General features: G+C 43.3%; 1 protein-coding gene across 8 annotated transcripts in view; it reads left to right on the top strand.

The window, feature by feature from the left end:
- Window positions 1-514: 514 nt before the first annotated feature.
- lima1a (LIM domain and actin binding 1a) overlaps window positions 515-20,687 on the top strand; it is a 32,959-nt gene continuing 12,786 nt past the window's right edge. The window contains exons 1-5 of one of the 8 annotated variants that reach the window (XM_070545203.1): window positions 4,136-4,329; window positions 5,064-5,159; window positions 5,711-5,887; window positions 8,480-8,522; window positions 19,918-20,067. In XM_070545203.1, coding sequence (XP_070401304.1) covers window positions 5,763-5,887; window positions 8,480-8,522; window positions 19,918-20,067 — 318 coding nt within the window. In that variant the 5' untranslated portion in view covers window positions 4,136-4,329; window positions 5,064-5,159; window positions 5,711-5,762. Of the gene's footprint in view, window positions 622-3,587; window positions 3,603-4,135; window positions 4,330-5,063; window positions 5,160-5,710; window positions 5,888-8,479; window positions 8,523-18,753; window positions 19,332-19,917; window positions 20,068-20,687 lie in introns of those variants that run through there. The other 7 variants (XM_070545200.1, XM_070545202.1, XM_070545201.1 and 4 more) reach the window with 7 other exon arrangements.

The raw sequence follows: 20,687 nt of genomic DNA, 5'->3' as shown, positions 1-20,687 counted from the left end.
GTTGCATGGAGCTCTGCGGGGCATGGGGTGTGCTTAACAAAAAAATAAATAAATATATTTTTTTAAAGACGCATTGTTTACATTTTATCACAGTACATGATACGAGAATCACTTTTACATATTTCTGAAAAACCATACATAATTTCTGAAAGTAGAAAACTCTGGAAAGCTACTTTAAATGTTTTGGATATGGACTTTTTAAAAATAAAAATAAAAACGAATAAAGGAGCAATACATCGCCACAGGCTAAACTCTCCCAGAGTTACCACAAGGACCAATGTGGTGTGCCACCCCAAAAATTCCTGGCCCCATCTGGCCACCCCATCTAAATTTTCTGGAGGCGCCCCTGTTCCCATCACTAAAATAACTTGTTTCCAGCGGAAAGTTAATCACCCGTGCTCGCAGTAAAATCCAGGTGGTGACTTTGTTTTGACTGGGCTGCATCAATAAATTCAGTATTTTTGCGCGGAGTCACACTGTAAGCAAACCAGTGAGTCGTGTGGCGGACGGATACGTCACTCCGCCTGTTGATGGCGCCGTGCCTTCTTCCAGCGCGTCAGGTGTGTGAGGTAACAGTAGCCTGCAGGTGTGTGAGTAGCAGACCGTCTCATCAGCGCTCAGGTGAGTAAGACATGATGGAAACTACTTTGGCAGAAGCGGATTTCTCCACATGAAACATAAACTTCCACAGACAAGATGATTGCGTACTATTTTACAGCGGAGCAGCTTCTGCTAGGTGTACCTGTCACAGGTAGAAAGCAACAAGCGAGGCCCTACCAGTAACTAAGTGTTCAATAGGCCGTTTGAGTTCGTGTCCAGCAGGTAGCGCCCACCACGACTGGGACATGTTTCTGTTCACCTGAGGCACATTATTTCTGTTACAGTGAAGTTTTTTTTTTTTGCATAGAAACTTAATTAAAACGCGTTACGTCATCAAATTACCGTAAGGACAGAGTTGACTGAGCATTTCATTTACCCTAAAATCTTTTGTTTGCGTTTATTTCTAATTCTCAATGACCAACAATTTTTAAAGGATCCATGCAGAATGAAATAGCCTCAAGCTTTCATCTGACTGAGGTTCTGCAACCTTTGGAGGTGTGTCCAGGCCCGGTCCTCAAGATCCCTTGTTCAGCATGTTCTAGATGTTTCTCTGTTTCGATTCACCCGATTTAAATCACGTGTGATTAGCAGGCCTCTGCAGAGTCTGATGAGCTGCTGAACAGGTGTTTCAGCCACTGAATCAGCAGGGAAACCTATAAAACATGCTGGATAGGAGATCTTGGAGCCTGGCCTGCAGACTTTTCCTGTTTAATTCTGCACAGAGAATGATTGGGAGGAGGAGGATGATGATAATGATGATGAATCATTCTCTGTGCAGAATTAAACAGAGGACGAGTCCGGCAAGCCAGGCTAGAGATCTAGGGTTGGACCAGGGTTGGACATACCTGCTTTAGAGATATGTCTGCATAATTTGGAGTCATTTGGTCTTAAACTTGGTTTTAAATGTGTTGAAAATGTAACATAAACTCTTTTACCCTCATTACCTAAATTTGTGTGTGTGTGTGTGTGTGTGTGTGTGTGTGTGTGTGTGTGTGTGTCTAGGAGTCTAATTTGAAGTAAGTTATCCCCTTTCATCAGAACTCTTCTGTTCTTCAGCATTTATCCTGATTATCTAAGAAGTCGGTGTAGCTTTCAACATCAGATTCACTACATCTGTACATAAATTAATATAAACTTATTCCTCCTCCTGTTTTGAACCAGTTTACAAATAAAAACAAACCCAGCATTTAGTCAGGCCCGTCGGATGTCACGATGAAATCCCAGATCAGCGTTTTGAGCTCTGACTCAGGATGAGTCCTCTCCTCCAGCTTCTGCCTCCAGCACAGAAACCAATCTGAAAACTATTTTTTGATTTCCAGCAGAGACTTGACTAATCCTTCCATTCCTATCAGCAGCTGGTCACAGCAGATATTTATTAAACGTTTTCTCCTTCATCTGAAATGGAGGTAGAGCTGTCTAACTGCAGTTTCTCTACACTGTCCGGTTGGAATCTACATAATAAAAATCTATTTTAAGCACCGATCTGCTGCAGGAATCAAAAAAGGAGAAGAATTCTGACCTCTAGCATCATCCAGCCTGCATTTTAGTTTTTCTTGAAAGGGGAGTTGGGATTGGTACCCATCAGCTGCTTCTGGAGTCCCACAGACCAAAAAGACCCTATAGGACCTTCTTCAGCTTGACTGCATCCCTAACCGTTGGTGGCACCGACAACCCAGCACCCACAGTTCTGGTCGGCCGCCTCAACAATGGAGGCACGGGACACAGCCCACTCTGACACAATTTCCCCCGCCTCCCCGGAACATTTTGGAAGTTCTGTCAAAGTTGAGAATTGAAACTTCTTCTGACAGGAGACTCCACTAGACGTTCCCAGCAGACCCTCACAATACGTTTGGGCCTGCCTGGTCTGACCGGCATCCTCCCCCACCATCTGAGCCAACTCACCACCAGGTTGAGTTGACAGCTCCGCCCCTCTCTTCACCCGAGTGTCCAAGACATGCGGCCGCAGGTCAGGTGAAACGACAACAAAGTCGATCATCGAGCTGCGGCCTAAGGTATCCTGGTGCCAAGAGCACATCTGGACACCTTTGTGTCTGATCATGGTGTTCATTATGGACAATCCATGACTGGCACAGAAGTCCAATAACAAAACACCACTCGAATTCAGATGAGGGGGCCGGTCCTCCCAACCACACCTCTCCAGGTCTCACTGTCGTTGCCCACGTGAGCGTTAAAGTCCCCCAGCAGAACGAAGGAGTCACCGGAAGAACCACTTTCCACAGGAACTACTGTGTCCATTTATATGATTCATCACTGTAAAAAAGTATAAATCTATTTTCCTTGAGGACCCCCAACTCCTACACGTGTTAAACGTGATCCTTTACACACTATTCGACGTACAGAGGTTCAACTTTTGTTTTGGGTTTTGATTGTACTGTAGGGTGTGTTATTGGGATTTTAGGAATATAATTCTTACGCTAACCTCAGCTCAGACAAAACTGTGGAGACCCCATTGGGGGGTCCCAGGCCCCCGCTTGGGTGACCCGTGTCTGTTTTCTAAATGTGTTTCAGTACGCTGACCTGTCCTGTTTTCCTTCAGAATCAGACAACTCCTCACATAAAAACCACACGTTACAGATGTTTGTTACTCATAAATGCTGTCTCTGCACACACTATAATCCTAGTTCAGTTTAATATGGGAAAACGGGCCGGATTGTGTTTAAGAGCACCTGGTGAATAATGAGATGAAACAGAAATGTTGTCAGTTTAATCAGGTTAATCTGATTCTTTTTGCTGTGGAAAGCATCAATGGTCCAAAAGAGCTTTAATGTATGTCGGTTATAAAGAAAAACACTGGTTGTGAGGGCCAATGCTGAGTCAGCTGATTCGAATGTGCTTCAGACAGCTAACAGAAGGGTTTTCTTTTCTCTTTCCATTTCTGATTAACTTGAACGTTATGAGTCAGGAAGTGAAAACGTCCACGTAGAAGATCTGGTCCCACAAATTAGCTCCGACTGAGAAAGAGAAGTCAGCTGATTTTCTGTGTAAGTATGTTTGCAGAACATGCAGCATTTAAGGAACGTAAAAATCTGCCTAAAATAACCCATATTAGGATTACTGGAATTACAGAAGATGTAAATTTAGATTTCAAACGGATGTTTTTATGCTGAGTCCAAAGACGCTGCATGAGATCTCCAAGCCTGTTAGAATTTTTTTTTATCTTTTTGTTTTAAAAAATCATTTAAATTCTTACAATTCAAGTTAGTCAAACACGCATGTGCCCATACACACACACACACACACACACACACACACACGCACACGCACGCACGCATGCATGCATGGGCATGCTTCCATGTCTCTTAAATCAGCTGGTATTATGAGTCACATCCTGTAGATTGTTGACCCCATGAGAAAGTCAGCAGCCAGGAGCTGATGAGCTTCCTGGAATCTCGTGTGAGATCAGGACCCCCCCCCCCCACACACACACACACACACACACATCTCCTCCCTGCCTGCCGTTCCAGACATGTTGTCCAGAGTCTCGCGTCACATTCCCTCTGGCTTCGCTCTCCCTCTTTAAACCCACTGCTGACTAGCGTAGGCGTAGCAACCATACCTGTCAGGTGTAGGCGAGTGCTACGTTTTAATTGGCTGAGGAGTTCAGGGGGACTAGTCACGCTGTGCTACATCACCTTTTAAAGTGCAGGCTGAGGCCGCTGGTGAGGAAACACGCGTGTTGGACTTTGGAAACGGCCGAGCTACTCACAGGTACGTGGATCTGTTTCCACGCCGTGTTTTGTTCTCTTACGGTTTGTCGTTGATGAAGAGGAGTGGAGGAAGGGTGCCGAGCTGAACCTTTTCCTTTCTCCAAAACGTAAGAACTGCACATCCATGTAACAGTTGGGGCTTTGTAGTTTGAGGTCTCACTTCTGGGCTGTGTCATTTTATTTTTATGGTCCCTTCCCTTTGTGAGACCGGCGTTTTAGTGCATCTGCTTTGTTTATAATCTCAAACTGACATTTGGCATTCCCAGCTTTCCTCATTTGTATTTTGATAGCGGGAGGTGATGAGCTGTAAGGTAGCTTTTACATCAGAGGGATTCAGAGCTTTGGGTGTGCTGCTTTAGCGTAGGAGGGGAGAGTTACATCCCACTGTGTTGGCTTTGTTGTTTCTTCAGAATTCCTAATTCTCCATAACACACTTGGAATTTTTGGGATGTAATTATATCAAGAAAGCTGTGAAACTCTTCTTAGACTCTGATTTATCACATGGTTTTATTGTTCCTTTAGTTAAAATGTTAACATTTTTAGATTTTATCAAGGAAATGAAGAGATGCTCCACAGCCTTCCGTGCGACCGTTAAAAAAAGATTTTTACTTGATCCTAAATTATTTAGTTAAATCCTAAAAATAACGGCAATAAACAATAACTACTGCTTGTAGGGCAACGTTTTACCTGTAGAAAGTGGAAAACTAATACATTTCTTTTGCTACTGTTGATTAGCCCTGAAACGGGTCGAGCTAAGTCAGAGATCAGCCCACCGGAGGTGGAGCCCTGGGTCCAGACCCGCGAGGCCCTTGTGTGTGTGTGTGTGTGTCGGTAAGTCACAGATGAGTTATTTACATGTAGCTGCCTGTTGTTGCCCTTGGGGCTGTGAAGCTGAGACGAGACGTGTGTGTGTGTGTGTGTGTGTGTGTGTGTGTGTGTGTGTGTGTGTGTGTGTCATATGAAATGGTGTGTAGACTGAGGCGTATGGGTGGGATGTGAGCGTACCGGTTGTCATGTCACTGGTTGTTGCCTCAGGGCTCAGGTTGAGCAGGGAACAGATGGTCAGTGGGTCTGATGACGTCTTCCTATTGAATTTCTATCTCAGACGCTTTAGTCTGACAAACGATCAACTGCTCAGTGAGGTTTTGTATGTTCAGAGGTCTGAACTGGTCTCTTGGTGTGAAGCCAGTTTACCCACAAAGAAGCCATGTAAGCATGACTTATTCAGCGGTGTGAGGAGGGCACTGAACCAATATGAATGTACAGGAAGGAACCCAAACCCTTTGTCTGCTTGTTTTAGTTCAGCAAATTTGCAAAGAAGGAAGTGAACTCGACACCATTCAAATGGCTTTTTTGGTCTCTTTTGTGTTCTCTTGGTTAAGTGAGTTCCTGGAAAGCGTGCACGCAAACGGATAGCTGAGAAACAAGCCAAAGATGGCCTCCTTTGCACCATTCAGTCGCAGGCAGTGGGCGTCCCAGTCGCTGAGGGTCACCGCCAAGGAGCTGTCCATCGTTTCTGCCCGGGGCAAAAACACCGCCATCGCAGAACGCTTCGCCAGGTATGCCTCGTCCTGCTTCGGGTTTTCCACCAACAGATTAATAATTGACCAGAAGCTGAACTGTTTCTGTTCACTTTATCTCCAGCTTCTAATTAGAAATTAGGTCACTGGTTTTCATCCGACGCTTTTTGACCTCTCGGCTGTTCCCAGGTTTTTCTTTTCTCTAAGAATCACCCTTCAACACTATCCAATCCAATTTTATTTATAAAGCGCATTCACAAGGCATTACAACCAAACAAGGCGCTGTACACTAAAAATGTTAGTTAATTAAACAGGCGTTATATAAACATGTCGAACACAGATAAAAGATAAAAAGGAAAAACAACAAAATTCCCAAAAATAACAGCTAAAAATCAATAAGACACAGGGTGAAATAAAAATAGGAAAAAACATTTTACAAAGAACCTCAATAGTACGGAAGTCGATAATTGTGAAGTCCATTTATAAACAGTGCAGATGTCAGTGAGGTCCATAATCATGTGGTATAAGCTAGGTTGAAGTAGTGAGTTTTCAGGCGTGATTTAAAAATGCTAGCTGTTGGTGCTAGCCTCACTGGCAGTGGTAATGCGTTCCACAGCTTCGGTGCACAGACAGAGAAAGCCCTCTCTCCACGGCTTTTTAAACGAGCATTCGGAACAGCTAGGAGGAGCGTATCTTCAGACCTGAGAGCATGCGGCGGGTTGTAGTAATGGACAAGTTCACACAGATATGGAGGAGCTTGATGGTTCAAGGATTTGTAAGTGAGAAGCATAATTTTGAAGTTTATCCTGAACTGCACGGGCAACCAGTGGAGAGATTTCAGAATTGGAGAAATGTGTTGTCTTCTGTCAGCTCCAGTCAGCAACCTAGCTGCAGAATTCTGGACCAGCTGAAGTCTAGAAAGAGCTGCTTTACTGATGCCGTATAAGCAGGAGTTGGAGTAATCCAGCCTTGAAGTGATAAAAGTGTGGACCACGGATTTCAGAAGACGTACACTCAGGATGTGCTTTAGTTTTGAGATGCGTCTTAGTTGGTAAAAACATGATTTAACTGTTATTGACCTGGGCATCCATCTTCAGAGCCTGGTCCATTTTTACTCCAAGGTTGGAGATTACAGAGGATACATTAGGTGAGAGATAGTTGAGGTCAGGTTGTTGAGTTGCCGTGGTACTGTAAGGACTGAAAATGATTAAGTCAGTTTTGGAGTCATTAAGATGGAGGAAGTTGTCAGCTAGCCATTGCTTGACCTCAAGGATACACTAACCAGTCACTCCAGTTCATCTGTGGCTCCTTCAGGTTTTTGTTGACTTTCCTGAGTGAAACTGAGATGTTTTGTCTTTGTGGTCTGCCTTTCCTTTCACCTCACCAAGTTACAGCCTTGTAAAATGAGTGGATGGCTGTGCTTTCTCCCTCTGACCTTTAGGTGGCAGCACTGCTCTCCTTGCATGAGCTGTGCTCATTATACTGGTGTCACTTGCACAGCTACAAGCATTTTTCTGGTAATCAATTTTAAACCTTTAGCATTCCAATGTCCCGCCTCTGGAACAAAATGCATTAGTCATGTGATCCAGATGATCAATTAAAACAATGACTTTATGAGATGTTGCTCGTGCAGATGGACCATCATATTCATATTCTTTAGACCTAAGTCGGACGGAGTTACCAGTGAGAATTGTGTGAGTTCGTATTTTACAAATATCCTTTCGTCAAATTTCTGTACATGATGATAAAACATGAAATGATGTTTCATAATGTTTGGTAATTTTGTCTCCCATCCAGGATTACCTTAGGGAAAGTTCGACACGCAGGGGTTATAATAATCAGCTGATCAAAACCATAAACCAATAATCGACCAACAAAACAATTTAGACTTTGCAAGGTGGAGACATGAAATACACACCACACAGAGGTCTGACACTTCACTCTCATCTGACAAAGTCCTCCAAGAGTATTTATTAAGCAGCCACACAAGAAGATAAACGCACACACAGTTCTCACAGCCTCTCAGGCAGGAAGGCACTCCAGGTGCAATTTCTAAAACAACAGAGCTGTCTGGCCCATGACCCAGAGTACTACTGATAAGGAGGCAGCACCAAGTCTGGTACCGAGGGCAAGGACGATCCTCCCGTTAGAGCTTACAAAAGCCTGTCCGTTCCCAGAGAAATAGAAATGGATGAACCTTCGTTTAACCTCCAGATGTCTAACCATTAAAGGCATTATTAACAGTAATATCAGTTTTTATCCAACACATCTATAGAATGCTGACTTTATTTAGAGCAGGCTTATATTGAGTCACATACCTGGTTTCATTGTTAAAAAGCTGAAATGTTTTTGGTTGTGTGTGTTCAGTGTTTCAGGAAACTGATCCGAGGTCCGTGTTTGGTCAGCATGCACTTGAATATAAAAGGAAGCTGAGATGAGAGAGGAAGTCATTTAAGCCCCAACAAAAGTCAATATAGTCGTAGTGATGCTCAACATAATGCGGCTCAAGATTTTTCATGCAGATAACCTGATGTTACTGATGTGCAGCAGAAACGTTTCATTCTATTTCCCGACTGAGTCATGCAGCTGTTTCTGGTTCAAACTTGTCCTCATTGCCTTCATCCTTCACAGATACCAGAAAGCTGCAGAGGGAGGGAGCAGAGAGAAGAAAACGGTAGGTGCTCCTAAGTTTTGTAGACCTCTGCACCTGTACCTGAAAGTACTTTGGTGCCATCTTTCCTTCTGAATCACACGATAGTTACAGCAGAGAAGTGTGTGTGTGTGTGTGTCTGTCATAAAACAGAAACTGTTCACAGAGAGAGAAGGAGGATATAACCTGAGAGGGACACTAAACTTAAAGATACATAAGTTTAGAACAACATTAAAACAGATGTGTATCACAATAATTGGGGTTAAATTATGGAACAATTTAGAAGAAGAAATCAAAGTAAGTACAACTATAAATGTGTTTAAAATGAATTATAAAAAACATATTCTGAACAAGTATATAGTGGAAAATAGATGATTTATGTGGGTGTCCTTTATTCCAAGGAAAAGTAAATTGTATCAATTGTAAAAAGATGTTTTTTTTTTCTTTTTTTGTTTTTTTTTCCATATAATTTGGGGTTTTTTGGTGACTTGTACCATTTTATTTGTTTTAATGTAGGTTTTGTGTTAGATTTAGTAAACAAGTAAAAATTACTTGTATAAAGGGGTAGGGATATATAAGTTTCCACTTCAGCCTACTCCTTTTCAAACAGAGAAGAAGGGATGATATGTATTTTTTCTGTTTGTGGTATTTAAAAAAAATATGTATGTTTTCTTTGTTTGAAATAAACTAAACTAATGACTAATGACTAAATTAAGCCATGATGGTCTCATAAGGCACAGGTGTCTAACTCTGGCCCTCGGGCCAAATCTGGTCCACAGTCTATTTATATTTGACGCATTTGCAGAAAATGCTAAAAATCCCATAGTGCTTTGCAGCGTTATTGCATCCTCCTTTTCTGTTCAGTCTTTTTGCATCCGTGCTGTACTCTCATCAGTCTTGGACCAACTGAAATACTCCTCTTCCTTTGCGATTTTCTAACTTTAAAGCTCAGAAGTCCAGATTTCAACAGCTCAGTATTGTGTTCACAGTTGACCTGGAAAGCGCACCAGCCAGCCTCCAGAGCTGGTTGAATTCCAGCGTTGCAACACACTCAAGTCAGAGTATGACTGTGTCTTTCCTCCCTGACACACTGACCCAACTCCGTGCACTATGAGCAGCATATAGTTGACCTTTGATGAAGATGAACTAAACACAGTAGTTTTTTCCCTGAACACTTTCCTTAGCCCAGATATTGATGCACTTGCATCTAAAACGAGTTGCCAGGTTCCTGGATCGAATGTGCATCAAATTAAATAATTAGTGTAATACACACGAAATACAGTAAAAAGTGCATAAAACAAATCACAAAGCAGGAAAACAGTTTCTCTCAAGATTTGTGCAAACAGATGTCCTTAAATCACCAGTGTGTTTAACTCGATCGCTTGCGAATGCTCATTTTAGATTTCCGTTCTGATCTTAGACAGTGCTGCTAACGAAAGTTAAACAGATATTGGTGATATTGTTGAAGTCAGCTGTGTTTATAAACAGCATTTCAAACTGTGTTTAATAAATTCAAGGTCTTCTTTTCTGTTCTGACCAAAAGGATGACATTATCTATGACAAGGAATGGATTTGTCAATACCTTCATTCAGAACGGTGAAGTTCCTGTCATTGCAGGATGGCTGGAACACATATTGTCGTTCTTTTTTTTAAAACACAGAAACGGTTTTGTTACCTGTTGACGCTACGTTTCGCCGACGGCTGCCGGCTTCTTCAGGCTGACGCTGATGGTGGCGCGTTCCTTCCTTCTCCGTTTATCTGCGGGCAGCAGAGGACGTTGCCGCCCTCTACTGCCCGCTGTCCCCTCTCCGACGATGCAGTCCCATGCGTGGTCCAGCGTGTAAACTCCGTCGTCCCTGTTCATGGTCCTCTGCTGCCCGCAGATGAACGGAGAAGGAAGGGACGCGCCACCATCAGCGTCAGCCTGAAGAAGCCGGCAGCCGTCGGCGAAACGTAGCGTCAACAGGTAACAAAACCGTTTTTGTGTTTTAAAAAAAGAACGACAATATGGAATTAGAACGACACAGCAAGAACACACCTAAGGCTGGAACACATTCTCAGATGATTCAAGAGGCCAAATCCTGAAAAGGCAAGGTAACCCCCAAATTCCACTACCTCCGCTCCGCCCCCGCCTTCCGCAGCCGCTCGCTTCCGAACTCAATTTTTACTGGTACCCGCTCTACAACGGCTCCGCTCCGGTGCGGAGACCTGAGGGGGGCAAACAGGCATGCGCGGGATTTTCGAGATCTTGCGATACAGTCCGAGCAATAAACGCAGAAGTTAGATCCAAACACCGGTTGTGTGGGAGAAGCATCGAACTGAACTGTTTAATCTGCCCATCATTTGTGTTGAGAGATCAGCAGTGTTTGGATCAACAAAGGGCGACTACTTTGATAGTAGAAACTGTATTTATGGCTTACTTTTGTGCATTTAAACTTCAGCCGCCATTGATAGTTGTTAAAAGTTGTTAAACCTGTGCATATGAAACAAAAAACGACTTTTATTTATCGATTTATTGTGAAAAACGGAAGTTGTGCTTGCTCCTTTTCCTGTTGGGCGTTTGTGATTTCTGTCCATTGACTGCGGAGGTGCTCCGGCGTCCGGCAAAAATAGGATCGATTCTATTTTTGCCGGACGCCGGAACAGAGGGCGGCGCACGGCGCCGCACTGCTGGAGCACGGCCGCAGTAGTGGAATTGCTCTGATTGACTACAACGGGACCGATTTTGCTCCGGCGTTCGTGTCGGAGCGGAGCGGAGCGGAGGTAGTGGAATCTGGGGGTAATTGGTGTCTATCTGGATCTGGCTAATGCATATGGCTCAATCCCTCATACCTTCGTCAAAGCAGCACTGGACTACAACACCACCCCCCAGCGCATAAAAAGATAAATCAGCTGCTATTAGGAAGCAATCTAGCTAAGTTTCAGGATAGCCCAGCTTACAACTCAGTGGCAGCATCTGGAAGAAGGCATTGTAACTGGATGTACCTTGTCCCCTTTCTCTTTGTAATGGGAATGAACCTCCTAATAACGGGTGGAGAAGTAAGCCCAGAGCCAAAAATGGACTCAGGTATTTGACAACAACCTGTAAAAGGCTACATAGATGACCTTGCCGTGATGACCACAACCCATGTGGAGGCAAAAGGGGTGCCAAGATTTCTGGAACACATGATAAAATGGGCCAAAATGAAGTTCAAGGCAAAGAAGTCCAGAAGTGTAGTATGAAGGGGGAGGTGAGAAGCAGATTGAAGCTGTGTGTACAGGACAAAGTGATGCAAACAATAGAGGAAAATCTAAAAGAGTGTCTCAGAAACTGGTTTGATGATTCGCTAAGTAATGGGAATAATGTGTCACTAGTACGGAGAAGCAAATGGAAAAATTCTTGAAGGATCATAAAAATCGAGGCTTCCAGGGAGGTTTAAAGCATGGCTCTGTCAACATGGCTTGTTGCCAGGACTTGTGTACAAAATGTCACATGTGTCGAAGGATTGGAGAAGATCATCAAGTATCTCTGGAGGTTTTTGGGAATCCCTCCAAGTGTTTCTGCTGTTGGTCTCTACATAAAATCAGGGCAGCTCCAACTTTGTCTGTTATCAGTGGTGGAAGTTGAAAAGTACGTCGTAGTGACATACAGAGACTCAGGATAAACAAGTCAGACGAGCAGGAGCCACTACAAGGTCAGGACATAAGTGGGAAGCTGACTCATCAGTCGCACAAGTATGTTGAGGCTACGTGACATCATTGGTGTGCGTGCATGGAAAGACCGATTCCAGGGAGAGGCGAGCCATGATTCAAGAGGAAGTACGAAACTTGTAAAATGAAAGGCGAAGGTCAAGAGCTTTTCAGGAGGGAGCATGGACAAAAATGGACTTCCCCAAGAGGAAAATCACCTTGGCGGTGATGTGGAGACTGGAGCCATTCTGCATCACTTTCTTGCCGATGGCAGACGCACTCTCCCAACCTCAACAAATTTGTACAAGTGGGGTATGAGAGAAGACCCGTCATGTTGGGATAGAGGCGCCATAATGCACATCCTGTTTGTTTGTTTATTTAGATCCCCATTAGCTGCTGACATATAGCCGCTATTCTTCCTGGGGTCTCATCTCATACAATCATCACATTTTATATACATACACGTATTGTGCTCATCGTACACACACACACACACACACACACACACACACACACACACACACACACACACACACACACACACACACACACACACACACACACACACACACACACACACACACACACACACACACACACACACACACACCCATTTCACTTCAACATAAAATTGCAGTATAGAAAAATCACAATTAAATTCTCAAAGCCCTAACATACCAAAATACATTCATAAACCATGAAATACAGCTCACTTATTAAAGATGTTTAGCTTGACATTATCTTTGGCAAAATAAAAATATTTGGATTTTTTTCTGGGTGCAGAACAGCACTAGAGCAAAGACTGTACAGGTGGCACCCCAACATGGTGCTTTCGACACTTGCCAATGTGCTAGATCAGGAGAGGAGGAAGAAACGTCGACCATCCCTGATAAGAGCAACCCATTTCGTAAAGGAGGTGGAGAAATCCACATCTGCACCAAAAGCATGTACTGGGCTGCTTGCAGATAGATTATGGGAATTAAAGGTTGACTTGCAGGGAAGGTTGAAGTTCCCCCAGATTGTACAGATATCTCTGAAGCCGGATGTGGTTCTATGGTCTTGTGGCAGTGGGAGCGTCCTGTCACAGTGCCCCGATTGATCAAGCGCCCTGGCTACTTGGCCAAGGGGATGCCCCTTTGGCTGACTGGTTAGCGAGCATGCCTCTCACCCGGGAGTTGGGGATCAAATCCCACCCGGGCCCTCGTTTCTCCACCTTGCCACAGTCTGGAGAAGATTTAAAGAATCATCCTCATAGAACTTACGGTCCCATTGGAGGAGGGGTGTGAATAGGCCTTCGAAAGAGTGTCAAATACCAAGACCTCCTGTTGGATTGCAGAGGCATGGGATAGCAGGCATGGCAATTCCTCATAGAAGTCATCTGCATAGAATTCCTTGCACAGTCGGTGTGGTTAATGCTTACAGCCTTGGGAGTGACTGAGAGGGATGGGAAGTTGGCAATTCGTAGAATGGGAAAAGCAGCGGAGAAACCCTTTTGTTGGTTATGGAGCAGAAAAGAAGTAAATAATTAAATTTTATTTATATAGCACTTATCACAGACATAGAATCACAAAGTGCTTCACATAGATCACAACAAAATAAAACAAAGTCATAAAATCATAATGATCTCAAAACAGAATTGGATAAACATCAGACAAAGTTAAGTCATAAAATTATAAAATTTCATAAACAGATGAAAGATTTACAAATTTTAGTTAAAAATAAGAAATTAAGGATTTAGGTAAAAGCAGCTTTAAATAGAAGGGTCTTTAGCTGTTTCTTAAAAGTGTCCAGACTGTCAATGCTTCGTAGGAAAAAAGGAAGATCATTCCAGAGTCGGGGTGCAACAGTCTGGAAGGAGCGATCACCTCCACTTTTATATCTGGTCTTTGGAACGTCTAGAAGGTTCTGGTGGGTGGACCTGAGGGCTCGGGTTGGAGCATAAGGCTTTAACAGTTCAGTAATATAGGGAGGAGCTTGACCATGTAGAGCTTTGGAAGTTATAATCAGGACTCTAAAATGAACTCTAAAGCTAACGGGTAACCAGTGCAGAGACAGTAGAATAGGAGTGACGTGAGCTCTTCAGTTTGCTCCAGTTAGGAGCCTCGCTGCAGAGTTCTGGCCCAACTGAAGGCGGTCAAGGGCTTTTTGTTGAAATATGTGAAGAGTGTGTTACAGTAATCTAGACGGGAGGAGATAAAGGCATGGATATCCATGTCAAGTTCATGTTTTGACACCAAGCATTGCAATTTGGAAATATTTCTTAAGTGATAAAAACAGTTTCGGACCAACGTTTTTGAGTGACTTTCAAGAGACATTGATTGGTCAAAAATAACACCCAAATTCCTTAAGTTTGTCTTGACGGCGGAGGCTAAATGACAAAGTTTTAGACGAATCAGGGGAACCATGCTCTCAGGGGCAATGAGCAGACATGCAAAAGAAGAGGTGAGCTGGAAGCCAGGAGAGAACGATGGGTAGTGAGTTGGCCACCACTGCTGACCCAACATCAGGAGGGTGAAGTTGTTTAGGCTCCAAATACCCAATAAACAATAACAACCACCTGATGACATCAACCCCTCCTGGCCAAGATTACATTCACTTAAGGTGAATGGGAACATGAAGCATCCAAGAAGTTGACTGGGCGAGTTATTCAACGTTTCTTTTTACTCTTGGCCATCTTTACATTACATTAGTGCAAGTTGACTTGGACAAATGCTCATGATTGTTTTCTGTGTTGAATGATTTAGTGTTATCATGAAAGTGTTTTGGATTAACATTTCATTTTCTAAGCTGGAATCTCCTCCAAAACCAACTGCCTCCAAAGCATTTGAACCCCACCCCCGGTCATGTTTTCCCATTTGAATTTAAAATGCAGCAAGTAGTTTTTCAGTTGGACAGAGTATCCTGTGCCTTATTACAATTCTTAAAAATCAACCTTCAAATGATTAAAATAACATTTTCCAGTTTTTTGTAAAATACTTCAATTGAAAATTTCATAAGAGGGAAATAAAAACTTAAGGTGCACAATAATTCATACAAATGTAATAAAAACAAGTGTAAAACTATCATCTCTCACACCTACTGACACACGTGCACACGCATGCATTTCAGTCTTCAGCACTGTTGCATATTTGAAACCGTGTGGTAACGGCAGCATGTGATTAAGACCTAATGTAGTCTTATGACTTAAGTTAACCACTGTCTGAGTTATGGACAGCTTTTTTTAGATGCTTCAGTCTCAGCTGATAATCCCTCCAGAACAGAGTCTGAAGCCCCTTTGTTTGGATGAAAATGTAACCCATTCAATGCTAACATTTTCCCTAGCATGAAAATATCCAAATCTGGTGCAAGTGATATTCGTTTAATCCAACCAAGAATACAGTATTTTTTAGAAAGTTGAATTTCACAGCAACAACTGTGTATTTTGTTATGTTATTTGTAAATGTGCTGTTGAAAGAACATGAAATCCAGTGCTGAATTCATTTGTCAACAAGATCTTGCATTGATGTTGGTAGAGTCTGACCGCTGCACAAGGCCTTCTCCAGCACGTCCCAGATTCTCAATGAGGTTAAGGTCTGGACGCTGTGGCCAATCTGGACTCATCAGACCAGTTTTTAACAATGCGTTGAACAGTCCTTAACCCAGTTTTAGTTGTTTCTACAATCTCCTTAGATGTTTTCTCTGCTTGCTGCATGCCAAAGATCTGACCCTTCTGAATCAAACTTCTTTTCCATGACCACCAGATGTGTCTCTCCACATGGTTGTTAAAGAATTCCGAGTCGGCTCATTGCACCAGTTGGGGTTAAATAACATGTCACCCATGCAGTAATTATCCAATAGGAAGCTCCTACTGATTAGCTTAGTTAAAGCCAGGTGGTGATTTATTTTTAGCGAGGCAGTGTACCTTACCATTGGATTACACTAAATTTTGTTTATTTACACAGGGCCAATTCACAAGGGGTGTGATTCCAATTGAACCTACTTATCAGTGCATTGAGTTCAGTTAATTATTCCAGTTTAAAGTTTTCTAAGGAAACCCAGCAGATCGCGTGGTCACTTCCTTGTTGTGTCCGTACATTTAAACCAGTCCCTCACACCGTCGTTAAATGTTTAGTTTTGGTGTCCTAAAATTATAAATGGTAGATGGCTTCCTGAACAGCCTTATTTCAGAGAAACCTTTTCTTCATTCACTCCACTGATTAGCCAACAGCTAGTCTGAGACATACATATAATATTTCTGAATGTAGGACCACCCGTTTCTCAAATTTTACTATTTTAAGGCAAAAAAAAAACTTTTTCCACCACCTCTGTTTTGGCTGTGTCACATATCTCCCCTAGACAATCCAAAAATGGGAAAAGAGGTTGAGCTCAGGGAGGGACTTTGAGGGTGAGATCGAACAAATGAACCATTGTAACTACTAGCTAACTGAGCTAACCCCAGAGCTAAGATGGAGCTCCCGGGCAGCTGACCCATGCGGCCGTCTGGCTTCCTGCAAGACTGTAGTTGCCTGTGGAGCTCTAATGTGGACTGTAAAAATACAAGCAGTACCTCAGACCGCTGTGATCGGAGCGGGGCACCCTGGTCTCTGAAGTGAGGTCATACTCCGCTCCTTCGCCACGGTCGGAGACCAGAGAGACATTAGCTACATGCTAACCCAACGCTAACAAAGTTTTTCAGGCGCTGTTAGTGAAAAGAAAACAAACACTCAGAGTTGTCATGACGATATACTAGATCTATTAAACTTAAAATGTTTTTTTTAAACCAGGCTGTAATGCAAATTTAGTTGACCGTCGTTCAACATTAGCCAATAGCGTTAGACATTTGCTTAAGTACAGATGTGTGCACGAGCATTTGAGGAGGGACATACCTAGACAGATGCACAGTTGGAGACCTTTCTCACAGACAAAATACATCTTTAAAATATATATAAATTATTAAACCACACAGTGTGAGAATATTAATCGTAAAACAGTGTGTTTTTGCTCTGTTTGTCAGCTAGAGGCATTGCTTTTGTTCGTAAATAAAAAAGAGGTGAGAGTGGTTTATGGTCTGATACATTTGTCAGCCTCTAGATCAGGGGTGGGGAACCCTGGTCCACGGAGGGCTGCTATCCAGCATATTTTAGTTTCAATCCTGCTTCAACACACCTGATTTCAATCAGCAGGTGATTAACAGGCTTCTGCAGAGCCTGATGAGCTGCTGAACAGGTGAGTCAACCACTGAATCATAAGTGTTGGAGCAAAGACATGCAGGATACCGGCCCTCGAGGACCAGGGTTCCCCACGCCTGCTCTAGATGGTGCCATTGGATAAAAAAACCCTCACAATTGTAGCTTAAAATTTATTCAGCCTGCGTGAACAAACATGTCGGTGTATCACATTGTATGTCTTCTTTGTGGCTTGCACTGATTTTATGATGCATTGTCACTGCTTACTGGGTTAGACATTAAAGTCTGTTGGAGAAGCCCCATCACAGTTCCCGTATTTGGCCGTTTGTTTTGACGGAGAAAGAATAGAAAGAATTACCCCGACGCATGCAGACGAACTGACATTTTATTCGTTATGCACATCGCAGATGTAGCTAAATCGCTCAAGAAAAGATTTCCTTCTGAACATCTGAGCTGGACACTGCTCAGCGCAGCTCACTGTCAGCGCGTACATAAGGTGCACAGCGAGCTGAAGATGTGGAGAGGGGCTTGGAGCGCGTTGCAGAACCAGAGCGCAGGCGGGAAGATTCCTCCGACTGAAGTGAGCGTTTTCCAAACCCGGTCTCTCAGAGAGACTTGTCACTTAGAAAGTGTTCCCTGATGATGAAACTTTGGCTGAATTGTGCTTGTTCCTGTCTCCAATGTGGCGTCTGAGGAGAGTCCCAGAATCTCACATCGTCTTCAGCTCAGAATGCGCCTATGATTACGCACAAGCGTGACGCGTCAACCCGGTCTCACAGTCAGACCGGGTTGGAACTGTTCAGGTTTACGCAGACAATCTTTACATTTAGAATTGGCATACAGATGTAAAATTTATGCAGTAAAATATAAAGCATTTTATTTAAATATCCATTCATTATTTTACAAGCACAGAGAGCCGCATCAGATGGCTGGAAGAGCCGCATGCGGCTCCAGAGCCGCGGATTGCCAACCCCTGAGCTAGGGCATGTGCGGAGGACACACACACACACACACACACACACACACACACACACACACACACACACACACACACACGCAAAATATACTTGTTTTCAATTACGTTTATTGGGTCCACTTACATTTTCTTAGGCCCACCCACAAATGAGTTTCTGGCTACGCTAATGGTGACTTTTGACAGACTTCTCTGAGCTCCGCAGCCATTACACTTTTCACCTTGCGCACCCCCTAGCGGCAGCTCGCGCACCCCCCCTGCTGTAGAGTACTTTGAGTTGAAGCACTAGTACATGTGTCATCAGTTTTGCATAGCATGGTCATTGAAACCAAAATGTGAGTAAATCCCTGCTGGGTGTATCAGAGTTTCAGCACTCATTTGCTGGTGGCTATAAAGAATTCCAGGTAAAGTTTTGTAAACTGACCGTTTCACATACCGATCAGAACTTGGCTTGGCTTAACTCAGGTACTTCTTGGTTCTTCAGACGTAAACGCTTTTTCACTGAACAGAGGCTGTTTAGAGAATAGCCTAAAATGAGTTGGATGGTGATCACGTATGCTCTTGTTCTTCTCTGTGGCAGGTTAGAAGAAAGGTTTGGGTTTAACTCTAATCTCAACATAAACATCAGCTGTATATAAATATCTGTCGAAGAAGCTTTTAGGGGAATTATCATTTATCCAGACTGAGTTTGTGCTCTCCTTCTGGAGTTCTTAAGCAGCTTTCATCCCCCTCTCTCCTCATGCTCTCTTTACCTTTCTCTCATTTCCTGGACTTATTTTTCTTCTTCTCCACACTGAATGTCTGTTTCTGATTTTCTTTTCCTCCCACCCCCACCTTCGCCCCCTTCTCTCCCGGTTTCCTCCCCTCTCTTGTAGGGGGTGGGCGAGTTACTTCATGCTTCTTCATTCTGATCATTTCTCAAGGCTTTCACATCTGGGACAGCTTGTAGCATTTTCAGGCGGCCAGCAGATGCGCACAGAGACTTGCGCGAGCACGCGCGATAGCCGGACAGCTGGGTCGTCTCAGGTTTTTAACTCTTTGCTCATAAAAACTTTGTGTTTTATTTGTTTAATTCCAGCAGATGTGCAGGCCGAACAACTTAAGCTTTCGTCTTTTGTGGTGTAGCTTGTGGTTCCTGTTTCGGTTATATATTCGTGTGTGCGCGTGTGTGTGTGTGTGGGTGAGAGATGCAACCACTCTGCCGTGTGAGGCTGTTGAAACTAGTTTTGTTCTGTTGGGGCAGTTTTAGACTGAGGTTGTAGAAGTCCAACATTAACCACATTTATAGTCTGACACAGCAGCCTGGATCCTTCTCTCTAAGACCTACAGACACTAATTTGTGAGAGTGCTCAGTTTGAATTCATGTGCAACTAAAGTTGGTTTTAAATTAAACATTTGTCTGACAGATTTAGTGGATATGAAATGAGGTGATAAGGTCAGCTAGTCTATGGTTAAGTTGATCTTAAGACTTCTGAGGTTGAACAGAAATAAATGTTCATTTGTTTTTCCTTTTCTCTCGGTGTACACGAATGCAGTCATGTCTTATTGTTCAGAATAACCTGTTAAAACCAGGGATGCAGGTCACCTTCCTCATCCTCCCTCTTTACCCCAGAAGCCCAGAAGGGTCAGTTCAGAGGTGATGAATAGAGATTCAGAGGGGCAGGAGGGAGCAGCAGCAGCTGAGGTGGCTGACACGGAGAAGCCCAGGGTTCCCATTACCAACCTCAAGATGATGTTTGAAAGAGGAGAGAGCCCCGACAAGGCAAGTCCCACTAATTCCTGTCTTTAATTTGACTTTTTACAGAATAGTTACCTTCTTCTGCCTCTACGAAAGGTACTGGAGTTAAAATAGGAGTTGCAGTTATATCAGATGAGAAAAACGTGAAACAAAAAACAAACTTTAACATCACAAACCGTTTACCAAACAAATATTCACCTTTTTATAGAAAACTTCTTGTTTCAGCGTCCACATGTTCTGAGTGTTTCCCGAAAATTTCTGCTTCAGATCTTTATATTTGCTTGGAATCAATTGAGTCTCCAAAGGTGCTGGTCTTAAATTAGTCTTTAGGTTTCACTATTACGTCTTGTGCATTTTCCACCTCCGTGACGATTTATTTCCTGACAATGAGTCCATGTTTTGGTGAGATGGAAAAACATCTCAGACCAGGAGGACGTGGCTCCTGTGTTCATCCAGTGGAGGAAAGCGCGTGGGAGTCCCGAAGGAAAGTCCCCAACACGGAAGAGTACAGCTGGTAGAAAATGGCTCCAACAGATCCAGAGTTCAAACAAGAGCCGTCTGCAGAGAAAATTAACCCAACCAGCCACCTGAAATCAGGTTGAGAAAAAGGAGTAGAAACACATTATTCGAGATTGAATTTGATC

This window comes from Nothobranchius furzeri, chromosome 15 (genome assembly GCF_043380555.1).
Source record: "Nothobranchius furzeri strain GRZ-AD chromosome 15, NfurGRZ-RIMD1, whole genome shotgun sequence".
In the NCBI taxonomy this organism is placed as follows: domain Eukaryota; kingdom Metazoa; phylum Chordata; class Actinopteri; order Cyprinodontiformes; family Nothobranchiidae; genus Nothobranchius; species Nothobranchius furzeri.
This window is presented reverse-complemented; position numbering and strand designations above follow the sequence as displayed.